Source organism: Scleropages formosus, chromosome 1, assembly GCF_900964775.1.
Source record: "Scleropages formosus chromosome 1, fSclFor1.1, whole genome shotgun sequence".
Lineage (NCBI taxonomy): Eukaryota > Metazoa > Chordata > Actinopteri > Osteoglossiformes > Osteoglossidae > Scleropages > Scleropages formosus.
The window spans coordinates 34,954,958-34,982,624 of record NC_041806.1 but is presented as its reverse complement, the minus strand read 5'-3'; the positions used below and the strand labels follow the sequence as shown (position 1 = coordinate 34,982,624).

General features: G+C 41.9%; 1 protein-coding gene across 1 annotated transcript; it reads left to right on the top strand.

Moving 5' to 3' along the window:
• On the top strand, positions 1 to 27,116 carry pinx1 (PIN2 (TERF1) interacting telomerase inhibitor 1). Its single transcript, XM_018743875.2, has 7 exons — positions 1 to 40; positions 667 to 776; positions 1,095 to 1,187; positions 1,817 to 1,889; positions 3,853 to 3,942; positions 11,765 to 11,847; positions 25,668 to 27,116. Exons 1-7 carry the CDS (start codon positions 22 to 24, stop codon positions 26,367 to 26,369), a joined length of 1,170 nt encoding a protein of 389 aa, XP_018599391.1. The 5' UTR covers positions 1 to 21; the 3' UTR covers positions 26,370 to 27,116.
• The last annotated feature ends 551 nt before the right edge of the window (positions 27,117 to 27,667 follow it).

Genomic DNA, 27,667 nt, shown 5'->3' with positions numbered 1-27,667 from the left:
AACGCTTGTGAGGACCCCAAAATGGCGATGCTCGCGGAACGTGGGTATTTTTCACCATGTGTCCAGTTATTTACATTTTGTGTTATATTTACGAAACCTAGAGCTAAGTGACTTTAATACCGAAAAGTGGCGCACTTTAGACTTAATCAGCGCCGAATTTGTCAGTATTATGAGAGTGAAATGTGGTTAATGGTGATATTCATGGATTTTTGATCGCTGAGTGACTTCCAGACTAGAAGAAGCCGGAGGTTTTGTTTCCCACTAATTTCCCTGACGTGTCATTCCACTGTCACTTCTTTATTGTCCTTTATTCTTTGTTCACTAGAACATAGCGAATACAAGTTGGGCCGCACAGCGGTTTAGTTATTTCTGTCTTTCCCCATTTGCACTGACTGAGTCTGCTTTCAAACTAGTCGTTCATTTTAGTTGTGTATTCGTGCTAAATATGTAAATATATACTATATATATAACTGTGTAATATAGTTATGAAGAAGTGCATGTTTGGTGCAAGCAAGGTGAGCTGGTCTGAGGTAATTCGTGCTGTAGACACAGCACCTCTGCTATGTTGTGTTTCCCACAGTGGTGGAGGTGCTTCAGGCAGCATTTCATGTGCAGTGCTTTCGAATTGGGCAAATATGTGTCTTTTTAATGTTTGTTCTTAAAAAGCGCGTCGGAGACAGAAGTGGTCAGCGGATCCTAGGAACAGCGCTTGGACCAAAGATGAGTCCAAGTTTGGACAGAAGATGTTGGAGAAAATGGGGTGGTCCAAGGGAAAGGTGAGCGGCCGCATTGCAGCGCTCGGCCCTGGTGCTTTGCGCTCTGAAGGTTTGAGAGCGAGGGTTCGAATCCCTGCTTTATTACTCCTGATCAGACGTTCTTACCCTGGGTTGTTGATGCAGTAAGAATACATGTGAAGATCATGTAAGTCATCTTAGACAAAAGGCATCAACTACATGTAGAAAAGAAACAAATAGAGGCAACCTGGTAAAAGTACCTTATATGTTTTCTAACTGTGGTCACTGTTTTGTAGACAGCTGTCCTAGTTTCCCTGACTGACTGTGAATCACTGTGTTCTGCTTGTGTTTGTCCCTCAGGGCCTTGGGAAGGAAGAACAAGGGGCTACAGAGCATATCAAAGTCAAAGTGAAGAATAATACCCTGGGCTTGGGAACAAACGTTAACCACGAGGTCGGTTGAGAGGATGTGTTTCTTTCTTCCTTCTCTGGAGGTATTTTGTTTGGATGCAAGTGCACAGTCACTGTGTTTGGTACTGTATGGGAAGTTGAAGGTCTTTCTTTGGATTTAGCTGTCTTTCTCGTGTTGAAAATGATTGAGGAATTTTTGGGTTTATTCTGTTAATGTGGGGCACCCTCAAAGCATCTATGCTGTTCAGCTGTAGGTTCAAATCCAGCTGGCGGTGATTCTAAATTGCCTCTAGTGTGTGAATTTCTGCCGGTTTGGAGAAAAGCCTTGCGAGAGAATGACGTCCTGTCCAGGGGTTAACCCTCCTAGCTAAGTGCCCTGTAATTTCAGAATAGACTCAGGACCTCTAACCCTATGGAGGAGTGTATTAATGTAGTTTTAAATGTTTCTGGAATATTTTGGGAAACAGTTTCCTTTACTCAACATGACAGTGTTAATAAAGTATGGATATACTAGATTAAGTTCAAGTTAAAGTCAGTGGTCAGCCATTATTTTTTTTGGGTGCTTTTTATTAGCTTTTTTGGAAATGGTGTATATGTTAGGCTGATGGATCTCTTCAAGAATGATCTCTTATGTCTTCCATTTAAATGCACTTTGTATGTCTATCGATTCAGGACAACTGGATTGCTCATCAAGACGATTTCAACCAGATTCTCGCAGACCTGAACAACTGCCATGGCCAAAGTGGTAATTTTCCAGCTTTCTGCGCTGTGATCACAAAACCACTGTCTCTTTTGGGATTGCCTGAACCTTTAGAAATACTTTGCTAGATTAGTTGTATGAAATGGTTACTTGTTATAAATAGTTTGGTTGTTATGTGATTCAAACTTCACCCAGTGAAAATCACATTTCTTGTCTTGGATGTCAAAATTCAGTGGCTCCTGAAGTTGCAAACGATATAGTTGACTTCTTGAAGATACAAAAATAAACTGAAATAGTTTTTTATTTTACAATTTTTCACATTTATTTTTGATTTGATTTCATTTACATTTCTTTTATGTTCTGGTTGTTGCAGAGCAAACATGACATGTATTTATGCAGCCAGCCGGTAGATATCACACTGAAATAGAATGCATCCACATAGGAGGGTGGGATAAGATCAGGTCTAAAGTTAATTCCACGGTGTTTAGAGCTGTTATCCCAAAGTAGTGATTCTTATAGTAATAACAGTATCGGTAAAGAGGCCTGTTGACACCTTTGAAAGAGGCCACACGACGGCAAAGGTTGCACCTCCGTATGGGGGAAAAACTGGTCTTCAGTTGGGATTGGATTAGAGTTTGTGGACACTTTTTTTTTTTTTTTTTTTTTTTTTTTTTTTATTTCTGGTAAAATTTTAATCCTCTTTAATGTATCTTAAGGTTAAAATTTTTAACTAATTGTAGCTATTTCTGATATTTTAACTGAACCTAATCGTTGAATACATCCTGTATTTATAAGCTTTTATTGACTGACTTTGGAATTGTGACCGGAACAAGTTTCTCTTTCAGTGTCAGGTGTATTCTCAGGTTGAGGATTCAGTATGTATTCAGCAATGTTTAGAATGACTGGGCTCATACTTAGAGCCGAGGGCTTCGGAGTCTTGTGTACTTTCGTCTTGTTGGTTAAAGATGCCTGTTCCTCACACGATGGGCAGCTGTTTGGAACCAAGGCTGATCAGAATGCACTTCCTTATATCTTATCTACGCTGCAGTGATGTGTAATTGGACACGAGGTGGCGCCATTGTCACATTTCTTATAAGACTCAAACCCATGACCATTTACAGTATGTTCATTTATTCATTTAACAAGCACTTTTTTTCCAAAGCCACATGCATCTCAGAATGCAATGAGTGCATTACATCAACAGAAGGAGAGATCTGGGTGCAGAAACGTGATTGTGGAGTGCAGTTAATTTGTTACATTCCACCATATGAACCAGTGTACTTTACAGCAGTAAATGCAAATAGGCCTTTCTATTATTGCACGTGTAGTTACAAGTGATTTAAAGCTGTGCTGTGTAAAACAATTTTTTGACCGTGGCTAAAATCATTAATTGTTTGTAGAAACTTGGAAAGAAAGGGCAACTAATTCTTACAAAGGTAGAGAATATCTGGTTTGTCTAACTTGCTGCAAGTTTTGTTTTCATGGTAGTTTTTCTTTCCATTATTGTGCAGTTCATTTAATTTTTTTGTTGTATTTTCATAGTGTTGAATGTCTAAGTTCTATTCATTTTCAATGCATTGTTGATGTGTTTTTAAGGGAAAAACATCCTTTTGCTGTAGAAATACTATTCAATTTAAATGTCCTGTAAACCCACAAAACACAGAAGTATCCTATTTTTAAATGTACTTTTTGAAGATGTTTTTCAAAAGTATTCTCCTTTCATCAGCATCAGGTTTTCTACTGGAGCGCTAACTTTTTGATTTTATCCATCTCACTTAAGAATTTTTAATTTAACCATTTAAAGTCTTAGTCTGTTCTTAATGTGTGTTAATTGATGCATTAAGCACTCATTCATAAATCCAGATTATATGACCGAGATTTAGCTATATCAAATTTTAAAAAAAAGTACTGTATTGGTTATGTATCCACATCTGTAATGTGGAAGAGATTTTCATCCATGATAATTTTAATCTATAATAACTTTTGCTGCATGATGTTTGTGTTTCAGAATGTGTAGCTGAGGAAAAGAAGAGTTTTAGCCTGGAAGAGAAGTCGAAGACGTCCAGAAAGCGGGTTCACTATATGAAATTTACCAAAGGTCAGAGTCCCCACCCCCTGCCAGCAACATGAAAGATGTGCTTTTTGATGACTTCCACAGTGACAGCTCATTTGCAGAGCTGTTATGTGACAGTTCAATAGGGGACACTGTGAAATTAATTTTGGCTTACCATGAAGCTGTAGTTGGGTTTCATTTCATAGTAGACTCCCTGTACTGATCTGTATGTTAATGTACACCAGTGATGTGGACATTTTCTGGTTTCTGTGCAGTTGTCAGCTCAATCAGACGCGTTACAGATGGGTGATGTGGGTCTTATGCTTGACTTGGGCTTAAATCACACCCTCAAGTTTGTGTCCGGCCGCAGCCCTCGTAGTTGTGCTGTAGAGATGCGCTAATGCCCTCATTAAGGCCCACTGTTAATTAATGAGAAACTCGGGAAGACTTTGGAAGTTGTTTTTCTCCTTGAATATGAAAAAGTTTACAGTTTCTAATGTCCTAATTGCTGCAGAGAGTGAACTAGATGAAAGCACAAAGTCGCATACGCAAAGTTCCTGAGAGAGAGAGAGAAGTTGAACTAGTCAGCCCAGAGCTCTGGAGGATTCAGTCTCGTGGTCCAAGTGAAAGAAAGGAACCTGAAAGACATTTGTGTTGGTCTGACACAATAGACAGTCATCATAATAAAGTTGTATAGTGTTTTTAAAAGTTGTTTCAGAGGAAAAGATATATAGAGTGCGGTGAAACAAATTTAAAAACAATTTGATGAATTAAAAATCCAACGGTGAAACATCAATAAAGTAAACCAATGAAATGATATGAAAAGACAACAGTAAAATAAATGATAAAAGACAGAAGAACTAAGGAGTGGTAAGTGTTGTCTATAAATGTTTGTGAAAATGTGGGTTATGACCCTTGGTTCATGGGTGCCCAAAGCAGGGGATTCCCTGGTATTTTTGAGGAGAGAAATCCACAGATTAGGTGTGTGTGTGTGTGTGTGTGTGTGTGTGTGTGTGTGTGTGTGTGTGTGTGTCTCTCCTACAGAGGTACAGCATAAAGTCCACAAGGCCTGAAAATGTCAGCGATCTCCTTGAGCCCACTTGTCACCTGTTGAACTCCACGCTGAGGTTTAGTGTTAACGGAAACAATACGCAGTTCAAAGCTTTACTAACGATTATGTTTCCTTGGAAGCTGAAACTTGCTACCATAACAACCATTGCATAACTTTCACCCGATGCTATTAAATCTCTCGACTGTTGTCTTAGGTTTCCTGCTTAAGCGGTACAGTTTTGATTTCTACCAGAAAGTGTTTTTCTGGGAATGAGATTTGGGTCAAGTATAAATGAATGTTGACTTTTCTGAAGCGAGATCCAAAGTACTGAGGAGATTAGCGGGCACCCTTCACCTGGGGTTCAGTGTGCTGCGCAACAGGACTTCCTGTTTCCTGTGTGAGCAGCTCGGTCGCTCGTTCGGTGCATAGTGGGCTTTGGTCATTCCCGAGCTCATGCTACTCCTAGTTCGCTTGGAGTTGGCATAACGAAAAGTCACGACTCCGATGCGTTGAACAGGACAGCGTTGCTGTTCACCGGCCCAAATGTAGCTCTATGGAACGCTCTGCTCCTGGGAGACAAAGGAAGAGGGTCCACCCAGGCCATGATGCACTAACCCTTGACGATTTCCTGTTCAGATTCCACAGGCCAGGCACAGCAGATTCCTTCTTTTAGCTCTTGCTCTGTGTTGACTATGGATCATGATTACATCTACGGTCATGTGTTTGGCAGACGCTTTTCTCCAAAGTGATGTTCAACTTGGAACAAACAAAACTGTGTTTCTCCACAGAGGTCTTGGGTACAGCTGATTCCCAAAGCGCAACTTGTTTGTCCAGTACCACTGTTCTAGCGCACATATTGCACACAAATGGGTAAACGGATGGATAACAAGTGGCAGCTGGTGAAGGACTGGAAGGCGACGGGAGCTTGGTGAGGGAATAGGTCTGAATTGAGTTTAGCGGCCCTTTCTTTACAATTAATGTCTGGGTATTATTATTATTATTATTATTATTATTATTATTATTATTATTATTATCATCATCATCATCAGACTATTGTTATTACCGCTACCACTGTTATTTAAACTATACAGCTGTTGGGAGTCCTACTGGTTGGTGTTGACCAGGTCTGTGTTCGGGTGTCTTGGGAAGCAGTTGAAGCAACGCTGCTCAGGGGTATGATGGAGAGCAACCTGACGGTGGTTCCAAAGGGTCTGCGTTTGCATGTGGTGGTTTCGTTTTGTCTTTATAAATGTTATGTAACATGCATAGAGCTCCCCTTGCTCAATTAGGCAGAAAGGAATTTAATAATTGCACAAGAGTCCTGTTAATGGGATTCTTAGTGGGAAGCATTAAGTGCGTAAACGGAGCGTATGTGTGCAGTACATGACGTGCAGTTTCATCTGAACCGTCAAATGGTTGCACCACGGGAAGAACATGCTGATAAAGAACGGGCAACAGGCGATGTCAGCGGCGCTCGTCTTATTTTGAACTTTGTGGAGAAAATTCAGACCTTTTAACCAAGCAATTGATAATGACACTTAAATCGGTCCTTTATCGACTCTGATCGTGCCTGGATTTAAATTGTTGTGTACTTCCTGTAAAGAGGCATAAGTTGAACGTCCGCTTCGTACAACTTGTATGCTGTGATAAATGGTCGGTCATGTAAGAGTTTGCAGGGAATGTTAGCGTGGATATTAAATGTCATTGTAAGCAGAAACTTCTTTTTTCCTCCTGTCCCTTAGACATGAAAGTTAAATAGCCGGTATAACTGGATTTTTGGCTTTTCCTCGTTGCCTCTCCCGTTGCTACGCTACTTTTTGTTGCAAGCCTGTACTTGTATACTTAACTGCTGCCCGCTTGTCCCGTACTGAGAGCGGGGAAGATGGGGCTCCTGATTAGGGCCCACTACATGGCTGGGTGTGTAGACAACCACCTCGAGTACAGGGCAACGCTGCTGGAAGGCAAAGCGGCCCTGGTAGTGACAGCTCGCAGGGTTCACCTGTTACCCTGTTGCCTCGCCTTCGTTTTTCCTTGTTTTTATTTCAGAATGAAACCTTGTGAAAGTGCAGTCCGCCAGACAGGTGTATCATTTGCCCACCATGTGTCCCACCACCGTGCATGTCTGCTGATAGACACGGGTGACCGAGAAGCCCACGAACAGTCGTGGGTTATGTGTCTCCTAAGGCTAGTAGTGGCTTTGCTTTAGTGAAGCAGTTTACATTTCGGTTGAAAAGGTCACGCTGAACTAAGATCAATTGTGCTGCTCGTATGAACTGCTCGGCATAAAAGATAGAAATCTGAATTGTTAAATACCAACGTGTGTGACCTTTGCTGCTTCTGAGTTGAATTTCATATTGAAAAGCAGTTCTGACCCATGTCAACAACATAGTTAGTTTTAACTAAATTAATAGTGTAGTATTTCAAGATTTCAAGAGTTCTCAAGCTTTATTATTTGATACTTATCAGAAGACTCCATCCTTTTGAGTCCTTGTTACTGTACCCCAGTCTTGCACATATAAATGTTTAACTTGCCACTTACAGCTGACTCACTACATGTGACATACCTGAAGAAAACAAAAAACGAGTCTTGCCCATTTCTAGTTTAGGGTAGGGGAAAAAAATAACCTTTTTAGCTGCTGAATAAGTGCATGGTCTTACAAATGTCATTTATTCCTTGGGAAAACCCATTGTAAGGTTAATTTTCATAACTTTACCTGTAGTTTCAATGGTAAATTTGGTTCTGAGGTAAGGATAAAAATGGATACTCATTTATGCTAAAAAATCCCAACTCCCATTGAAATAGGCACAATTACTTCAATAGCTGACATTAATTATAACGCAACAAAATAAGGCCGTTACCCTGAAGGACCCTGTAATGCTGTATGTCTGTCCACCTCTCCTCGTTCAGCTCTTTCGTGACTATTGCGTACCGTACGCTTAACAAGCACTCGCACAGAACATACACACGATGCTCGTTAATATGTTAATTCAACTTTTAGTACAAAAAAAGCAGAACAAATCAGTGAGAACAGTGCAAACGAACTGATGCTCAGCAGACTTGGTTTGGACAGTCCAAACAGGGCCATGATAACCAAGCTTACCAACTTGCAAACAAGGGTAATGTAGACGGGGAGAGTAGTGCAGTGCGAGCCAGACTATAGCTGCGAGGAAGACTGTGTGGTGGCTTTAGTTACTGCTACGGCTGGCACAGTGGTGCAGCACGTAGCACGGGTGTTTTGCAGCGCTTGGACTGTGTCATGGGACATGGGTTTAATCCCCGCACGGTTTATATTGAGCTTGCGTGTGCTTCCCTCATTCGTGTGGGGTTCCTTCAGGTGCCCCAGTTTGCTCCCACAGTCAGTCCAGAAACACGAGTTTCATCTCAATGGCCCATAGTGTGTTTGTATGTGTGTTGCATGTATGTGCTGTGTGAGTGGATGGATCAGTGTAGTCACTTTAGGGTGCTGTGCTCAGCATTGTTAGTCACTTTGTGTAAAGGTGTCAGCTGAACGCTACATTGTAATCATTGGAAGCCACTTTCAAGAAGTGTTCACTGAATGAATGAATGTAAATATCTTACGCTGTGTGTGCGCTCAGCTCACGGGAGGCACGTGCAATCAAATTTTTGTCTTTGAAAATGCAAATAAAACTGATAAGCCCAGTAGAACGATTAGATGAACCTCTTTATAATGTGAAATTCTTGTCACCGGAATGAGTGTATCTTGAGTTATGACCATTTGTTAGTGGATTCTTCATGTAGTACAGTTAAGTGTGAGTACACCTGGCCAGGGTGTTTGATAAGGTGGACAGCAAAGTGAAAGCAAAGCACGAGTGTCCTACATCTCTGGGAACTGATGCAGTAGAACTGGGAGGACATGTTCGGTTGTTTTTTGTTCCAACGTATTAATAAAATGCCTCTCAAAGTGTCCAGCAAGTGTACTCAGACTTTTGACTTCTTGGATATTTTACAAATGTTAATTTAATTCTGCCTTTATGAAGAGTCTGAAATGATCCACCTCAAGCAATATGAAGAATCGATGTGGATCATACTTGCACCCAAATGTGTGCGTGTGTTGTGAATGTCAAAATTAGGCAGATGTGTGTCACTGCGGTTCCTTTATGAAGAAAAAAAAAAAATGGGACTCTTTGGAGTGCGGGACACAGGTGCTTCGTTTGGGCGGCGGAACCAGGCACAGCCGGGCAATAGAAGCACTGGACCCTTGACAGCAGAGAGCATTCTGCTCTCAGCTCTTATTGATGTCGTGCCCTGGCCTGCTTCTGCGCCATCAGTGCTCAGGATTGATGGCCGTCCTTTCTGGAGGAAAAAGCACCAGCGTCTCCTATGCCCACTGCATACCTGCAGCGTAAACCAGTAACCTATTTTTAATTGTCTACACATTTATCAACTGTCTGCAGGAACTTTTGATGTGAAGTTTAGTTGCCGGAACCCACAGCATTCCACGGGTTGCCTTTCCCACTCTGTGTAAGCCAGCTTTCTGATAAGACTTGAAGCTTTTTTAAGTCTAATATTGCTAAACACATACAATAAAAATAAATCTATTTGAAAAGAACTTACTGTTAGCCTTTGTTTTTCTTTTTATAGAAGGCAGACTTGTAATAATTACAAAGTGCACTGGTATATACGTTTATGACTGAGATTCTTGGATATGCAAGCAGCGAGAAGCATAGTGGTTGAGGCACCGCCTTGGACTCAGTGGCTTAGGATGGAACCCTAGTCCTGCTATGTTACCCTTAAGCAAGGTACTTACCCTGAATTGATAGAGTAAGAATTGCCCAGCTGTATCAATGGGCTAACCTTTGTAAGCTGCTTTGGAGAAAAGCGTCAGCTGGAGGAGTAAAGGAATAATACGGCACAGCGACTGGGCTGTTGGTTGCAGGACTAGCCACTTGTGGACATAGTGATAGCAGATGCGGCGCCGTACCTGTGGTCCTCCGTTCTGCCTCTGGTACAGCTCGCCGTCCCATAACGTGAACATACAGCCGTACTACTTTAACACTCAGTAGGTGGTTTTGTACAGGTTTGGCATGGAATCCCTGGCTGTCACTTGGAGAGCAGATTACGCTTCCCTTTCAACAAGCTATCTGTGCATTTTGCAGGGTTGGTGCTTTGATGTGTTCTTACCAGTCCTGTGGTTTTCAGTAATAAACGACTGCTGCTTTAAAGCAAAAAGGAGGGGAAGAAAAGTTAAAAGCAATAAATAACGTGCGTTATCGGTGCTTGGCTGGCGGAAGAGGATGCAGCTGTACGAACACAGCTTCAGTCTGAGACAGGGTGGCCGTGTGCTTCTGGAGGCGAGCGGCCTTTGGAAAACAGCGGCTGTGGGGTGTGGCACCTTGGGGGGTTTATTTTTCTTTGTTGCCTTCCCTCAACTGGCTACGTCATGTGCCTTGGCTGCCATGTGATTTGCGCTCAGCTTCTCGCTTCCAAGTCAGGCCTGACCTTACACGATATTTAGTTCAAGCGGTCACACTTTGACCTGCACTTACTCGGTGAAAATATATCTTTTTCATTAGATAGGTACATGATGCATGGGTCAAAACTGTCTAAATCCTGAAGGGCATTGTGCAAGGCTACAGCAGCATACATACACCTAATACAGAAGATATCGGACTCACAAGTATCACTATTAGAAAAATGACTGCAAATGATAACGTTATGTTTTTGTAATAGCAATACTTATATAGTGCAAATGATAATTAAAAAATGGCACCAACAGCTCAGTGCTGTTTGGAGGTTACTACCCCTCTTGACGGTAAGACTCGTACGGCTGTTGTCTGGGATGACCTCAATTACTAGCCACAACCGGAGCAGTTTGTTGCTGAATGTCCTGCTCTGTTTAGCCAGGATGGTGTGTGGAGGGTGGGGGACATTGTCCATGATAGCTGGGAGTTTGAGTCCTTCTCTGTACCACTTCCTGCAGAGTCCTTTCTAATTCCCATGACTGAGCCTTTCTCATTATTTTACGTAATGCGTTGGCATCACCTGTAGAAATGCCATTTTTGGAGGATGCATCTGTGTAGAAGATGCTGCTTCCTACAATAGAGAGGTAGAACTAGTGCTACTAGGACTCACAAACTCAGAAAGACCTGAACCTTCTGAAAGTAAATGTGACTCTGGCCTTTCTTGTACAAAGCCTCAACTTGTAGCCGAAGGGACACCCAAGGTACCTATACTTTCACACAACCCTTGCTTCCTCTTCATGAGTGGCTACTCAGCAGTGTGGATCCCTGGGTATCCTGAGGTCTAGAACTATCTCTTTAGCCTTTCCACTGTTGAGCTGCAGTTGGTTCAGATTGCACCAGCACAGTTCTCTGTGAAGCTTGTACTCATCACTCTGTCCAACCTTGATCTACCCAACTTTTGTATCATCTGAGAAGCTCTGATGGTGACCTCAGTCAGTGTTGCCCCTGAAGTCTGACATGTACAGGGTGAACGTGGCCCTGTGTTGTTCCTGGCTATTTCTCACACAGCCTTGCAACCTCACAAAGTGTGCTTCAGCACTTCAGAGTCTGGGGCACAATCGATGTATCTAACTGTCTAATAGACCAAAATCTAGCACTGGCAGTCCAGGCTCTGTGGTGTATGGCTTGTTTTTGTACGTGACACTATTATATTGTAAGTTCAAGTTTTATCTGGTCTGAATGCTAAATAAAGTTCAAGTCGCAACATCTGTGAGAACAGATTGTCTTTCTGTATTTTTACAAGCGTGTAGTTTCTTTTCATACTTTAGATTTTTCAGTGTAAAATCAAATTTCAGTAAGCCTTTTGTTAAATGTCTGGATGATTCCTTTCAGGAAAGGACCTTTCTAGCCGCAGTGAGACTGATCTGGCCTGCATCTTTGGGAAAAGGACGAAGAAATCAAAAGATCAAGAGGAGGTAAGTCACCTTGATCCCAAACTCGTCACAGAGTTCCAGCTTTAAGAAGGAAAAAAAAAAAAATGGCAACCTTGATGGTAGCTGCAGAACCACTAAAATCGCGCACACTTCATTTTTAAGCCTTCGCGCTCACCAGTCTCTGACCCATCGTGCTTTTAGCCAGAGTGACCTTAAATGGCTGTCATGCGAAGCCACACACTAAACCAACACATGCGAAAAAACTGCAAGATGCCCAGAAAGCAGGAAATCACTACTGGTGATGATGGTGCTAGTCATCATGCCGCAGGACACCCCAGCTTACTCTGAGTATTTGTGTAATCAACGCTGATGGGGGCCTGTGATAATCCCCCCCTCTTCCCTGCATGGGGTCACCCTAGGGAAGACCATCCTAGCAGCCCATGGTCAAGATTAGCTGTGTCATTGCGTGTAGCCCAACTTGAGCCAGCAGGTCAGCGTTCACAGCGAAGGGAGAAATCCCTTTAACAGATTACCACTTAGACTTTTTTCGGCTGCAGCCTCTTTAGGTAGTTTAGTGTGCCAATAGGATCTAGAACAGGTTTGAGCCCCCCAGCAATTTTTTAAGGGATGAGGTGCTCACATCTAATATGATGACTCTTGCAGCCCAGGAAAGTTTTCTCTTCTGCTCACTTTGGATGACTGATAAATTAAATTTTTCTCTTCCTTTCATTATTTATTATGGGACGTCTTATTGAGTGGAAGGTAGTAAAATATTGCTATTCCATTGTTAACCCGTAGACAACACAAAAATGTTTTTTTTTTTTTAAATTTTTTTTAAAAACCCCCATGTTATGGTTCTCCTAAATGTGACTGTAATATTGTTCAGGAGGGCAGACCTCCTGAAATTGTTACCCCAGTTAGTAAATGTACAGGGCATTAATTAATATGGCATCTTTTTAAGAGAGTAATGGAGCTAGCAATGTGTAGTTCTTATGCTTGTGGGACAGTAGATGTCAAAGAAACATAAGTTCAGTAGATAGTTCATTGGCTCGCTAGACCCAGGTTTCAATCCTACTTCTTCCTGTACCACTCCAGTCTGTAGTACAGTCCTGTCTCACATTTAAGAATACCTGAAATCTGAACTGGTAATTTTGCTGATTAATATTTTTCAGTTTTTGAGAAGCAAACTATATCCTGTGAAGGAAAAAAAATTCTAGTTCACTGGAATTTCTGATTGTTAGACAGTTGGAACCATGTTGTATTCAGAAATAATTTTAGAACATTCTTGTTGGTTAAGGCAAACTTTTCCAGGTGTTTTGTGATGCTACTTCTATTTCTCCGGTGGTTTTGTTGCTAAGCACCTCTGTTTATTCAGAGTAAATGTCTTACTGTAAATATGGTTTAATATAAAATTTTGTTTAAAAAAGAGCAGGTGGTGATAGGTGACTCTTGTGTTTACCCTTACAGGAGAAATCTGCTCTGTGAGATTTATAGTTTTGTTTGTAATACAATGACCATCTTTTCATACGAAGTGTGTGTGTGTGTGTGTGTGTGTGTGTGTGTGTGTGTAAACATGAAGAACAATACCTGTGATCTAGCTTACGTCCAAGAGATGTTTTTTGTGTGCATTCTGAGGTGTTGCTATGCACAAACATTTTCTTTGGCCTTTGGTTTTCTCTTACTGCAAAGTCGTGTGCTTGTGCAGAGCTGTGCAATTTAACTCTTCACTCCTGTCCCCCCCCCCCCCCCCCCCCCCCCCACATATCAGCACTACCATCACGATGACTGTGATGCTTAAATTTTTTTTTTTTTAATGGCCTGTTCTTTCTAGTTTGCAAACAGTGGTAATGAGAACAAGCATATACTTATTACAAGATCAAGTTTAATGTGAAACAAGCCTTTAAAAATTGTTGGAGCTTCCTAAAGTTGCCAAACATTATAATATACTCATGTGGATTACCATTAGCTCTCAGGTTTTTCCAGTTGTTACCCAGAAGTTTACATGGGAGATCTCAGAATGGAAAATGTAACGTAGCGGACATCTATTTCTCCAGTAAGATGTGACGGGGTTAAGCAACACCATGCTGGCCTTTCTCTCCAGGTGCCTGGCTCTGGAAAAAATTGGCTTTGGGATCCATATTTCTCACTAAGAGCTGGGCCTGTTCCGCTCCCAGCCCAGCTGCGGCAACAATGGCCACTGCTCCTATGTCGATTCAAATTGGAAACAAAAGCATTAATTTTTGAAAAAAAATCGTTTTGTTGTATTTGTTGCAGTCCTTTCCAGAAGAAGCGCCGTTGAACAGATCGAAAACACTGAACAGAATCACAATGGCATCTCCAGGGATCTCTGGAGTAGGAGTGAAGAAGGGGGATGGTGTTCAGTGTTTGGTTTTGCGCAACTTGCGTTTTGTACCCAGGGTAGGGAACAGATTTATTTTTGTGGGTTCAGTCTGGATGAAGTTTGCAAGTATCCTTCTGTTTTTTAAACATTTTTTCACCTTCCCCCTCACGAGTCGGTACCCCATGGCCAGCCCCTCTGTTGAGTTTCCTTCCTCTGTGGAGCTCTGCTTCCTGACTGACTTATCGCTGGTAAAAACACTCCCTGATAACCACTTAGGCAGCTCAGTGACCATGGGTTTGCTTCTGCCCACCGAAAGACCAAACTCCAATAGCCAATCTCAGAAGAGATCCCACTATTGCTCTGCATTTCATTTACAACTCAACTTTGCCCACACAGCACTACCAAATCTCTCTCTTTCCTTTCCTTCTACATTCCAAAATGGTCGGAAGGGCAATCCAAGATTAGTTGTGGGTGAGACAGAGGTGCTGAACCTTCAGCCTTTTTCTGTATCAAGGAAGAAATATAGACGATACTGTCCATCCCTTGGTTCATGCTGGATACAAACCCACTATAACATTTACTTGGGTTTACTTCACTTGCTGGGTAACTGATACATACAAAGGGTCACCTCTATATGACACTAATATAGACTGGAAAAGTGTTGCATGTGCTGAAACAACATGTAACTGGGATTTTTTATTAATGAGAAACAATAGAAAACATTAATGTAGTATAATGTGAGAAAAGTAGACAAGTGAAAACCAAGCAGACAGCTTTTTATCTTTTTCTTGGATTGGATTTTTCTTAAGTTCTTTTTGGTCAGCATTTAAAGTTACTTGTTAACCGTACAAGTAAAAGTTAACAAATAGCTTTAAATTTGTTTGAATCCCAGATTAATCCCAAATCCCAACAAGCAACAAACTTGTTGAAAAACTTAACTAGAGCAGGGAAATATGAAAGCTGAGGTATACTTCATGTCCATAAAGTTTACAAAGAGCAACTGGAAGCTTCTTGGAGGTTGAGGATGTGGAACAAGTGTAAGCAATGCTTTATCTACTATATTTTCTGTTTATTTTACCCTTCTTGTCAAATAATTTAGTATTTTACTTTTTGTCCTTATTTGGGTTTGTTTTATGTAGCTGATATGATAGTAACAGTTACCTGTATTTAGGTAATTTTTCCTGATGCAGTGTGTTAATTATAGTGCAGTGAATGGAATGTAGTAGAGGGAGGCAACAATGCATGTGTTTTAATAGAAGAAAACACTTACAGTACCATATACTATAAATAAATATGTACCTGTAACCCACCCCTTGGGTGTCAGATTTTTGGAATGCCACTGCTGTATGTTCTGAGGGGTTCTTGTTTGTTGCCCATATATTTGATGTGTATTCTGTCCAGTGATGGACTGGTGTCCTGTGTGGGGTGTACCGCGTCAGCCTTGTGCCCGCTGTTTCCGGGACAGGCTCTGATTTACCACGACCTTGCTCCAGATCGTTATTGAAACTGGATAGACTGGTGGGTATTCTGTCACTTTAAGTGAGTTGTGACTCTCACTTAGTGGGCAGGAATCACATTGGCTCATTTGTATATAGTACAGTACTTTCTTCAAAAACATCTTGCATAATAAGAATTATTTTAAATTCAGATATACATTTTCTGTGGAAAATGGACTCAAATAAAAAGCAGTATATGTGCAGAACAGTTTATATTCCTTGGTGTAGTATTATGGGTGCAGTCTGTCTACGTGTAAGTGATTTATGCAGGGAAGCTGTACCACAGGCCACGAACTTTCCCTATTTGCTCTGAAGTGTCTGTGTTCAATGTATTGCCATTTTTATTTAAACATTATTGGGCAAAGGCATGTGTGTTGTTTTTGCCTAAAACTGGTTAGTAGCATGTTGCGCTTAGTGAGCAATTTCAGGGAGGCAGGTGCAGTTTGTACTCACTACTCCAGGTCAGAGTTATTTATTGTGTGGAGCTCTTTTTAAATCATTTCTTAAATGAAACCCACGTCTCCCCATATGCCAGGGCTTGACAAAGGCTGTCGGTTATAGTTTATGCAGTTTCCTCACCTGGGCCTCTTAACGGCGGATTTTTATGAGTAATTAATAAAAAGATTAAGCTAAATACTCTTTCAGTGTGCAATTAAAAGGTGGACAACTGATAGACCTCCCTGTCCCTCTCAGCCAAAAAGACGAATTCTTCCCTCTTCCCCTTTGTTTATTCCCCCCTCCCTCCGAGAAAATAAATTCGGTAAACATTATTAAACGACTTTCCGTCCAGCAGCCGCCCCTTTGCCCAAGCAGCTAGCTATCAATAGATCTCGCCGCGATCCATCAACATGCCCACGCCTGCTAGCGCTGTTGTCTTTTCTGCCACCACACAATTACTCACTGCAAGATGGATGATGAGCAGCTGGAAATCAAAGAGTCGGGCACTTTTAAACGAAGGCGGTTGGCGACGCTCCGCACTCCCGCTCATGGGGCGGGCGAGCGGCGCCCCTGGCCGTCGCTCTCCTCGGGGGTTTAGTTAGGGAGCCGCGGGGAGTGTGTTTGATTTATCTCCCTTCCCCTCGGCCTGGCCACGCTGGCAGGCCGAAACAGCCGAGTTGGCTCTAATGTGTCTCTGTTAGAGAGCCGGCATTAGCTGAAATAAACCATCCTGCCTCCCGGTGAAAAATGTCCCCTGATTGGCTAATTAATCAGTCAAAGGGGAACGACATGGCCCGCGACATCGGGGGACCCGAGCGGGTGAGGAACCGGGTCCGCTGATAAATGGTCTCCCACCCAATTCATACATCAAGGAAAGTTAGTCATTTTTTAAAGCTGCCGTTTGCATGAAAGGTGTATCGTAGAGACCTTTTTCTTTCTGCCAGCCTTTCTACTTTTTGTCGGTTTGAAAATATGTTTTCAGACAACTGTTTTGCGTCTTTAGGAATTTTTTGATAAGTGAATCATTCCACATGAACGCGTGCCCTTTACAGAGTATACACTAGTGTCCGGTGGCACCTAGTTGTTCACCAAACGTCGACACCGATCGCTACGTCGCAAGCACATCGAATACAGCCGTTTTGCTGCTTTATAACATTTGAGCTTTGCAGCAGCTCAGAGTTCATAAGCAGGTACTTTTTCCCAATCGGAATGGTTGTATGAATGTTACGTTCGGTTTTGTTTCGATGTGCTGATCCTCCAGCCGACTAGGTTTGTTACCGAATGGCAGAAATGTTTCTAAGCAACCTGTTGCCAAACATTTTCTTAGTAAAACATTTCATTGTGTTGCAGACTGACGCACCTGTGCTCCTGTTGCGCTGTGAACGTACAGGAGCGTGTAGGCAACATGCCATCCTGATTAGTAAACAAAGTGTAGCTGGGGTTGGAGAGGGCAGAACACGAAACGTGTTCGCTACCATTTACACCGATCAGGGATGTTCAAACTTTTTTTGTTTCGCTGTACCCCAAAATTAAAATGATGTGACGGTTTTTCTGCTTGCAGTTTCTTTTCTCTTGTAAAAATGTCATGTAAAAACGTGTAGTCTGCGTGTAAAAGTGAATGCAGAAAGGTCACACCCTATGATTTGTGATCGTGCCAAACCCAGCAGCAGTTGCCAAACATATAAGAAATGATTGAACAAAGTCTGCATAGATTTTTCTTTTGAAAAATTAATTAGTATGTGGTACTTTGGAAAAAGTACCTCCTTAAAAATATTGAATGGGTTTATCTGTCAGCGCACACTTTCATCACGAGTAAGTCTTCCAGTTCTCACAGGCACGTGAGTCGGCCTGTTTTAGCTCACCTTTCCTAACAGAATATCATTTCTGAGACAAGTGCAAGGTACTAGGTACTGTTACGCTGCTGTTAATTTACTTTGTCAGTGAGTGTGAAAGAAGGACTATGAATAAGGCTTTTAATTCTTTAAAAAAAAAAAAAAAAAAAAAAAGGCAGATGCATGTGGTTGAGCTTGTATAATGGAGTGATACCTGGACCATAATGACAAAGCAGATTTGCTGAGTTATTATTATTTTATTTATTTTTTAATAGATCGGACCCTTTTCAGTATGTCTCCCCATGTTAATGTGTGCGGTTGATGAATGGGTGGTTACGAATGGGGTAAGGTGACAGGTTTGGGTCGGGCTGGAAGGGGCGCGCAGGCCGGGGCTGGTGTGACCCCTGAGACCCCTCTCACACCCACTCGCACACAAGCACAAAGGAAGCAGGGTGAGCGGGCAGCACCTGTTGGGGGTGCGCTCTGCCCACGCGCCAGCGGGTGAAGAATGGTGTGTCTGCGTAGATCCCCACTGGTGGGGAACAAGAGCCCCTCGTGGCCCGCAGTGCGTGGGTTGGGGGAGCCGCCCGGCCCTGCAATACACAAAATCGTAGGTGACGCCGGGCACTCTTTCTTCCTGCTTTATATGCACCAGTAGTTCATTTGGGGTCACACACTTTCACCTTTGGCTTAATTGGGGTGGGGGGGCGTGTGTCAACTGAGCAAAGCCAAATTGAGGAACAACAGTAGAGCCAGCGTGAAGATGATGCTGGAGTGCACCGAAAAATGACATATTTTATGAAAGACTGATCATTTGAATGGCAGCTGTTTTTGACAGCTGCTTCAGTGGTATCTGACATCTTTCTAACTTTCAGCTCTCCTTCGTTGTTCCTCATTCCTTCTGTTTGCTCTTGCAGAGATGGTTTAATTTCTAAGTGGGAGGCTTGCTTGCTGGAGGATACCGAGAACAAGGCAGGCCCATGTGGCTTTGTGATGTCCTGTTCTGTCTGTGCCAGGTGGTTCCCCCCCTCCCTGCTATTGACCAGTCAACCCTTTCCACCCTCTGACCTCCATGCTTTTGCCATGGACTGAGAAGCCAAGCAGGTCATGAAATAAGAACTTGCTGACATTGTTCGAGAGCATATTTTATTCAGGTGTCATAATGCACTATAATAACTGCCTCTGCTAAGCTACACCATGTGTTAATTATTTCAGTGTAGCTTTTTATATAGAACTACAAATTAAGCAGAACCAGCTATGTTTAATTTCTTTTTTAAGTCCTTATTATACAGTTTGTTCAGTAGTAATTTTAGTCATGGTAGTAAATTCCAGGAAGGGGTTGTCCTGATGCGCTCAGAGGTTTGGCAGGTGGCAACGTGGCAGTCCTCCTGTCCCGCTGAATGAGATGTTTGTTGTGAAGTCGGCGCTCCAAATTGATCTCCGATAGCATCTAATTGCCTCAAACAAAGCGCTGCCTCTTAAAAAAAAAAAAAAAAAAAAAAAAAAAGAGAGGGGTGCTGTTGACAGGCCTGTTGCTGCTGCTGCTGCTGCTGCTGCTGCTGAAACTCGAATCCCGCCAGTGACACCCCCCTCTGGCAGTCACTCGACAGCTCCCGGGCCCGGCAGCTCCCAGACACGTACAGATTAGCGCAGAGATCGCCGTCTCTTAGTTACAGGCTGAGGCAGGAATGCTGCGGCGGGTAATTAGCGGAGGGTAAAGCTAACCGCCTGAAGATCTGCAATTCCTCGGCTGTTTTGTGGCTCCAGGTTGCATTTAATCACAGCTTTTTATTCCAATAAATCACACGGAGGAAAATAAATGTTATATCTTCTATCATGGATGGGACACCTAAGCCCTTGGGGTTAGAGGAGGGAAGGCAGACGTAGAACGGGTACACTGCATATACATATTGTTTTTTCTGTTTGTTACTCATGAATACAAGTGTAAAATGGTAATGTAGCCATGAAAACACACTTCCTTTTTGCACTGTGTTAAACTGGAGCAGGAGTCCATTTTAACAGAACTGTGTTTTTGCAATGTATTTAGTATATTTTTTTTATACAGTAAAAATTGCACAAGTTGGGAAGTTTTATACCTTAAATGAGATATTTTACCGTTTGATATCCCTCGGTAAAAACACATCTTGTCACTTTGATGAGCTGTTGCTGCCAAATAAAATAATGATGAAAAAATCAAAATGTCACATGCCAAATATTTTTTGCAGTCATGCAGAATGCAAACTCATCCCTGGAGACGATTCAGCTCATAATAATCTTGACCTTGTACCTGGCACTGTATATTGCACGAATTGTAATGAATAGCAGGCCTGTTCTATTATTGTTGTTGTTGTTGTTGTCTGCACTATGATAACAATAAGTAGTCTCTTAGTTACGTGAGCTTACAGTGATATGAAGGATATTTACCTGCTTACTTAACATCTTGGGTGCTGTTACATGGGTCGTGGTTATGATCTATAATGCACATCCGCGGCTAAATTTATAATAGTGGCAGGACAATGAGGGACTTTCCTGTGCACTGAACGCAGTCACCAATATTTGGTGTATACTATTGGCAGATGGCCCAGTAGTGTGACAGAGCAGCGTGGTGCTTGGTGAGCAGACCACAGTTTAACCCTCTGGAGAAACATTGGGTCAGTCCTTTGTGGGATTTACCTCCAAACATAGCTTTAGTTTATAGTATAGCATAGTTTCACATTTTGGGAGCCATTCATTTTCTGAAATTCTAGCAAAATCAGCTTTTGTTTTACTACTTGTGTATACCTGAAACACATTCTTTGGTCTTCTGGCTGTACTTGTGTGTATCTTAATTAAAAGCCTTTAGTTGAGTGTATCTGTAGCAGGGCAGTTTTCTAAAGGATACTTGGGTTAAATGTGAATGTGAAACAGATTGAATCTTAGAGGGGAAAATTAGGTTTTTTTTAAAATTTATTTTTTAAACTGTTCAAATTCAGTCGGTCTGACCCTTTGCCTGCATCTGACTCTTTGAAGACAAGAGAAATCGGTGCACGTCAAATATCACGTGCCAGAATCAATCTGTCATTAATATTTTATTTTATTGACCTCTTTTATTGTTTCTGCTTCAACGGTCTTGTAATTTGGGAGGTGATTTAGCCATCTTTGAAATATCTGCGGCAGCTTATCATAATTAAAATGTGCAAGGAGCTTGATATTCCCCATCAATCATTCATATCTTGTTGATCCATAGGAGGTTTTGGTTTGATATATTGGCCACTGTTTACATGTTTGTGCATATATATGTAATTTTTTTTTAAACTACAGTTATGTCTGTATTGTGGGACCAGAATGTTCTCATTTTGCTTGTACTATGAGTTTTTTTCTTTTTAAAAAAACATATTTATTTAGCTGGTGCTTTTCTCGAAAGCTACTGACAATGCTAAGGTATTTTACAATTATTTACCCATTTATACAGCTGGGTAATCTTACTGGAGGAGTTTATGGTAAGTACCTTGCTCAAGAGTATTACAACTGTAGGTGAGCCTTGAACCTGCGACCTTTGAGTCCAACAGCTGTAGCTCTAACCACTACACCACTAGCTGTTCCAAATAAACTAAGCAGTGATTTGCCTCTGTATACACCTGGGTATTACTGTAGCAATTCAGGGTAAGTACCTTGGTCAAGGGTATTGCAGCAGGATATGGGATTTGAACCTTTCAACTGTCAGCACTATGTCTGGAGCCACCAATGTACATGTTTTGGTTGGTTTATATACAGTATATGAGTACAAGTATTATGAGTAAATGTTTTCATGCATATTGAAATTGTTTCTTATAGGCTGTTATTGGTCATTACTCGCTGTACTTCCCTGGTTGTAGAAGTAAGTAGCACGGCTGTTGGGGACGAGCTGGTCAGTGGAAGTGTGTGTAGGCCCTGGTAGCGGGAGGAGACAGCCCCGGCTGCTGTAGCTACACCGGCCTCGGTGTCTCCCACAGTGTCTTCGTGTATAAATATGCTTGGAGTGGAGACAGGGTATGGGAGTGTCCAGTTCTTTCGGAGTCCCCCATGTTTTCTTGGAGTCCCTCCCTGGCTGCTCCTGCTCGGCCCTGCGCTCGCCACTCCGCGGGCCCCTGCCAGGAGAGCGGAGCAGGAAGGGCTGATAGCCCACAGTCTCTCCCTCTGAAGGAGCCTTATCTCGGAGCCGCACGCGGTGCCGGGAGCGTATCCCCTTCCTGGAGCGCGGTGCCGTGAGGAGGAGGTTGGGTGTGGGTGGGGGGAGATGGGATGGGGTGTTAGCCAGCCAGCTCAGTTTGTAAGAGACCAGATCTATCCCCCCCCAACACACACACACACACACACACACACCATACACTTGCCTGTACACCTCCGGCAGAGTTTCTGTGGCCCAAAAGGAGTGGGTAAAGACCTGTGGGATACACAGTTCCTTTCACAAAGGTTTGAGAGCAGCGGTGAAGTGAAGCACTAGAGACTCTCAAGATTGGCTGGGAAGCTCCGTCAGAAACCAAATCTAACATCTTTTCACACCTGTGCTCTTCATTGCAACTAAGTAGATTAAAAGTTAGGGCATCTAAAAGAAAATGTTCAAAAACAATTAAACAAAAAAGTTTGCAATTTTACCTCCAAAAGTAGCTTTAGTTTATAGCATAGCATAGTTTCAAATTTAGAGTGGCCTTTTTTGGGGTCAAGTCTTTATTTTGCACTTTCAGAATTCAAGCCTTGGGTTCATATCCGGCTGTTGGTCAAAACGGACAGCGCAGTATCAGGAAGTTGTTAGATGTCAATATAGATAATTTGAATCTCTTGTTGACCTTTTATTTTGTTAAAAAATGGTTCTCTGATTTTGGAGACATGACTTGACCTGCCCTGCTGGACCACAGTACACTACAGTACACACGGAGCATGGGACCAAGAGGCTACATGTGTACTGTAGTATAAGCAGAATGACAGTACAGCTCAGCAGCAGCAGGAATGCTGTGTACAGCACTTCTTCCAGCCACATTGCAGATAACCCTAATAGACCACCTCGGGCTGACCAGTGACAGACTGTGCACAAAATTGCCATTTCCTTGGATTTTGGCACTCCTCTCCTCAGAGTAATCTCAGGCGCTTCTCTCAGATGGCCTCCAGCTCTTAATTGAAAGCAAAATCCTTGCTGCATCTTGTTACACTCTTGGTTCTGACCCTGTGCCACTGCCAGAACCAAAGTGCTCGACGTTCTGTGTTCTCCCCGCTCTCCATTCTTCCCTGCTGCGTTCCTTCAAAACACCGAGTTTAATACACTTTTTAACAATATGTTAAATGTGAGTTGTGAGATGGCTTGGGAGAATGTAGCCATTTTACAGAAATAATGTTTTCTGGGACAGTTGTTAAAATAGCTCAAAGTCCGGTCTTGTAAACACTAACACGTTTATTTGTATGTTAACCTGCTAGTTTGTAACTGATATTTTTGGTCTGCACTTTGTAACAAAATTGCGAAGTTTATTTTTGCACTCAATTTAGAATTCATAAATTAGCTCTAGGTAAGGGTATTGCGTAACGTTGAGCCATTTAAAGCATTTATATGGCAATTTTTTATGGGACCATGAAGTTCATTATGAGCTATAGAATTGGAGTTGGTGTTAAAGTACACCTCAGCACCAATACTTTTGTGATCTTAAAGGGGGAAGTTGAGGGCCGTTGTTTGTACATAATGGCTTTAGGGTACCATTTTCAGCAGGGTCTCGTGGACATTACAGGCAGTGTATTGTGTTGTGTGGTCTTCGAACTGGATATTCTTCATAGTGAATCATTATGCATTGAGTAGGCCATTAGGAAAATGAAGACGGATGAGACCGTTGGTATGGATGACAAAGTGTTTTCATAGAATACAGAGAATACAGAACAATCCATATGAGCGGTCCTTTAGAGTCACCGAGACCATCTCTTTTCCTGTAACAAATATCAATCTTTACTTACTCCTGCCTTTTCTCACTTACTCTGCGAGTGTCTTTCTTGGGTTTTCCACTGTTGAAACAGAACCAACTGTGGTGCTGAGTGACAGTTGCATCTTTGTGGTTGGAAATAGTACCCAAAGGAGCATGGGCGTTATAGGGACAGTTCCAAATGGCCAATAGTTTTAGCTAGTTTCTTTAACGATACCCCGTATATTGTTTACTGTATGCGTGAAATACCAACTGCAGTGTGTAAATTAAGCTGCTGCCTATTAAAAACTAGAAAAAAAATACATTACAATAAAGAATATGCTAATACTAATGTCACATGAAATGCCACTGATGTATGAAACAGTCATTCAAATGGAGCATGAATATGAATATGGGTGGCACAGTGGCACAGTGAGTAGCGCTGCTGTCTCACAGCGCCTGGGTGGTGTGAGAGAACGTGGGTTCAATCCCTGCTCAGTCTGTGTGGCGTTTGCATGTTCTTCCCGTGTCTGTGTGGCTTTCTTTCGGGTGCTCCGGTTTCCTCCTAAAGTCCAAAGACATGCTGTTCAGGTTCCCCTGTAGTGTGTGAGTGTCACAGAGAGAGTGTGTTCCACTGATGTATGGATGAGTGACCCAGTGTAAGTAGTGTATCTAGCAGTGTAAATCACCTTAGTGAATAAAGCGTGTGGGCTAGTAGCGCTACATATTATCCATTGTGAGTCGCTTTGGAGAAAAACGTCTGCCAAGTGAATAAATTTAAATACCCAAAGGTTGCATTACAGATGTGTATAAGCGAAACATACATAATACTTATATTCTTTTCCTCTCCCCAAAAAGCAGTGGCTTTTTATACCTGAGTTATATTTTACCAGTATTATTTACTTTCTAAAACCATGAGCTTGATTGGTTGTAAGCTTCATCACCAAAGACAGTTGATTTCCCCCCCCCCCCCCAAAAAAAGTCTTCCCTGTATTTGTATTTTGTCCTATGTTTTTTAAACACTACTGCAGTTAATTGAGTTTCTGTAATTTACATAAGATAACCTCTACAAATCTGAGGTCCACTCACAGTGAAGGCTTTTCTATATTGGCAGAATTTTTTTCTTCTAATTCTCTTTTCTCTGGTACCCTTTACATCAAATGCTTGGGGTTTTATTCTCTGAAAGGTTTTACAATTAACCCACTGTTACTTGCAAATGAAGGGAGGCACAGTGGCGCAGCGGGTTTGACCAGGGCCTGCTCTCTAGTGGGTCTGGGGTTTGAGTCCTGCTTGGGGTGCCTTGTGATGGACTGGTGTCCCGTCCTGGGTGTGTCTCCTCCCCATCCAGCCTTGCGCCCTGTGTTGCTGGGTTAGGCTCCGGCTCACCGCGATCCCGCTTGGGACAAGTGCTTTCAGCAAGTGTGTGTCCGTGTCCGTCCTTGCAAATGTTATATACTACTTGAAAGCAACTGGAACCTCACAGAAGTTTTTCTCCTTTCTTGCAATTCTTTCTTTATGATGGGCTGTCAAAGATTCTCAACTTTTATACCAATTTTTTGCGAAAGTGGGAAAGACCTGTAAAAGTACTTTGTATTAAATGGAACTGTCTGAAATACAGTGAAGTATTTTATCCAACGTATCATGCTGTTAATTTTAGTGATGGTTTGTTGTGTTGTATTTGAAATGTGTTCCCAGGCAAAGATATTGTTGATAGTAGTGAATCAGGCCTCTAGACTCTGAAACCTTGATTTGTATTGAGAATATTCTATAACAGCATACCTTAAATTTCTGGTTCCGGAAGAACATTCACTCTCTGATGACTGACTCTTCTGTTTTTTGCTTTTTCATTTCAAAACAGAGCAATGGCCAGGATTCCCAAGGCGAAAAGGAGTTGGAGGAGGAGGAGAATGAGACTCCTTGTTCAGAGGTAGAGGTCACAGTCAACACGGTCACCAGTACTCTCACCATGCAGGAGTACTTTGCTCAGAGGATGGCCCAGTTGAAGAATGAACGTGAGGAGAAGCGCAACCCCACCACTACCCCCAGCACGTCCGAAGACAGTTTGGACGCCATTGATACGAAACATGAGATTTTGAAGAAAAAGAAGAAGAAGAAAAGTAAAAATAAGGACAAAGACGTAGGTAAAGAGGAAACGGAGGATTGCATTGGTTCCCCTGATGGGGAGGAGCATGAGGAAAAGGAGCATGAACAGAGCAGCAGGAGCACAGGTGGGAAAAAGAAAAAGAGGCGGTCCATGGATAAGGAGGAAACGGGAGGGGTCACAACTTCCAGTTATGAAGAGCACCTGGACACTGGAGCTGGGGATGGAAAGGAGGCTCAACACTACACAGACAGGAAGCTAAAGAAGCACAAGAAGCCTTCAAAAGAGAGCGACGTGGAGGACGAACACACGGTAGTGCAGGAGGAGGCTGCTGACTTGGACAGGCCTGAAAAGGGTCGGAAGAGGAAAAAGGAAGCAGAGGCTCCAGAAGCAAGTGAAGAGAAGAAGGCCAAAAAAGACAAAAAAAAGAAAAGAAAACATGAATTAAACGGAAATTGACAGCCGAGGTGTTTAGTCCTTTTTGATGTACTGTAATCAGTACTGGTGCCTTTTTAATCATTCTACCTTAGAGAAATGAATTTGAAATGCCTGTGAAAGCTTGACTGTAAATTTCCCCTCAAGGACATTTATCCATGTTTTGAAAATCAAGTCATCTGAATACATGTTTTGTACAGGATAGTATTATTTATTACCAACCAACTTCCTTCTCTTTTTGAAGTGTGGTCAGACCTGTATGACATGATGTTGAGATCTGCTTCAACATGAATTTTTCATTAATTTGTTGAACATTACCTTTAAATATTATAACCATTAAACATGTGTACATCATTGTGTTTCTTGTGAATTAAGCTTGAGGAGGGTTTTTAACTCTTTTCAGTATATCTTTGGGTTTTAGCCATGCTCTACATTAGATATTTCTCCTAAAACCTTTGGAACTAAAAAGGTTCACAGTGAACCAGTTAACATTTTTATTAGTTCTTCATAGCACCTTGCTCTGAAGTAATGTGAATGGAATTACACATTCTTTTATGGATGTGTCATGTTTTTATAAAAAAAATGACATGCATGTAGTAAGCAAAAGTGCTTTTCACAATAGATGAAAAGATTTAGATGCACACACAAAATTTTCATAGCACAGCTTTTTTGCTGCCTTTTGGCTGGTGCACGCTACTTGAGTTGCAGGCTCTAAAATTGTCATAAAATTGTTAATGAATAAATATGAATAAACGCTAGGAGTTCACTAGGGAGGCGTGTCTGAAAAAGATGGATTTGTAGACCCTTCTTGAAGGCTGAAAGAGATTCAGCAGTTCTGAGGGAGAGCAAAATTCTTTAATTCTGTATATAAAACTCACATGAAACTATCATTACATTTATATAAAATTTTGAAGGAAGTGAAATGTTTCAGTTTGTGGAACTGTATTCATGTACCACAAAATATTTTAACATTTCCTCATTCTATGACTCCATGGTTTTTATACAGATTTTATGTTTGGAATTTGGAATACCTATGCTCAGGGTTTTTTTTTTTTTTTAAACTTTGAATCTGGATTAAAACTACACATTTGGAAATTTTATTTCCAAGATACAGCATTTGTTGTACTGTGAATTTCTAAAAATGAACACAGAAAATGAAAATACATTTTGTTTACCGTTCTGATTCCTGATACCTGTTGCAAGGTGATTCGACCAGTCTGAGAACTGCTTTTAATATACCTTTAATCCTCAGAAACCTGAACCGGAGAGCAAACCACACCCCTTAAATATCTTCTGCCATTTTACAAATGAGTAATTTTTTT

Bases quoted from the DNA above. Each gene is read 5' to 3' on its own strand.
- pinx1 (XM_018743875.2), top strand. The intron at 777-1,094 runs GTGAGCGGCCGC...TTTGTCCCTCAG, and splicing joins TGGGGTGGTCCAAGGGAAAG to GGCCTTGGGAAGGAAGAACA. The intron at 11,848-25,667 runs GTAAGTCACCTT...ATTTCAAAACAG, and splicing joins AATCAAAAGATCAAGAGGAG to AGCAATGGCCAGGATTCCCA.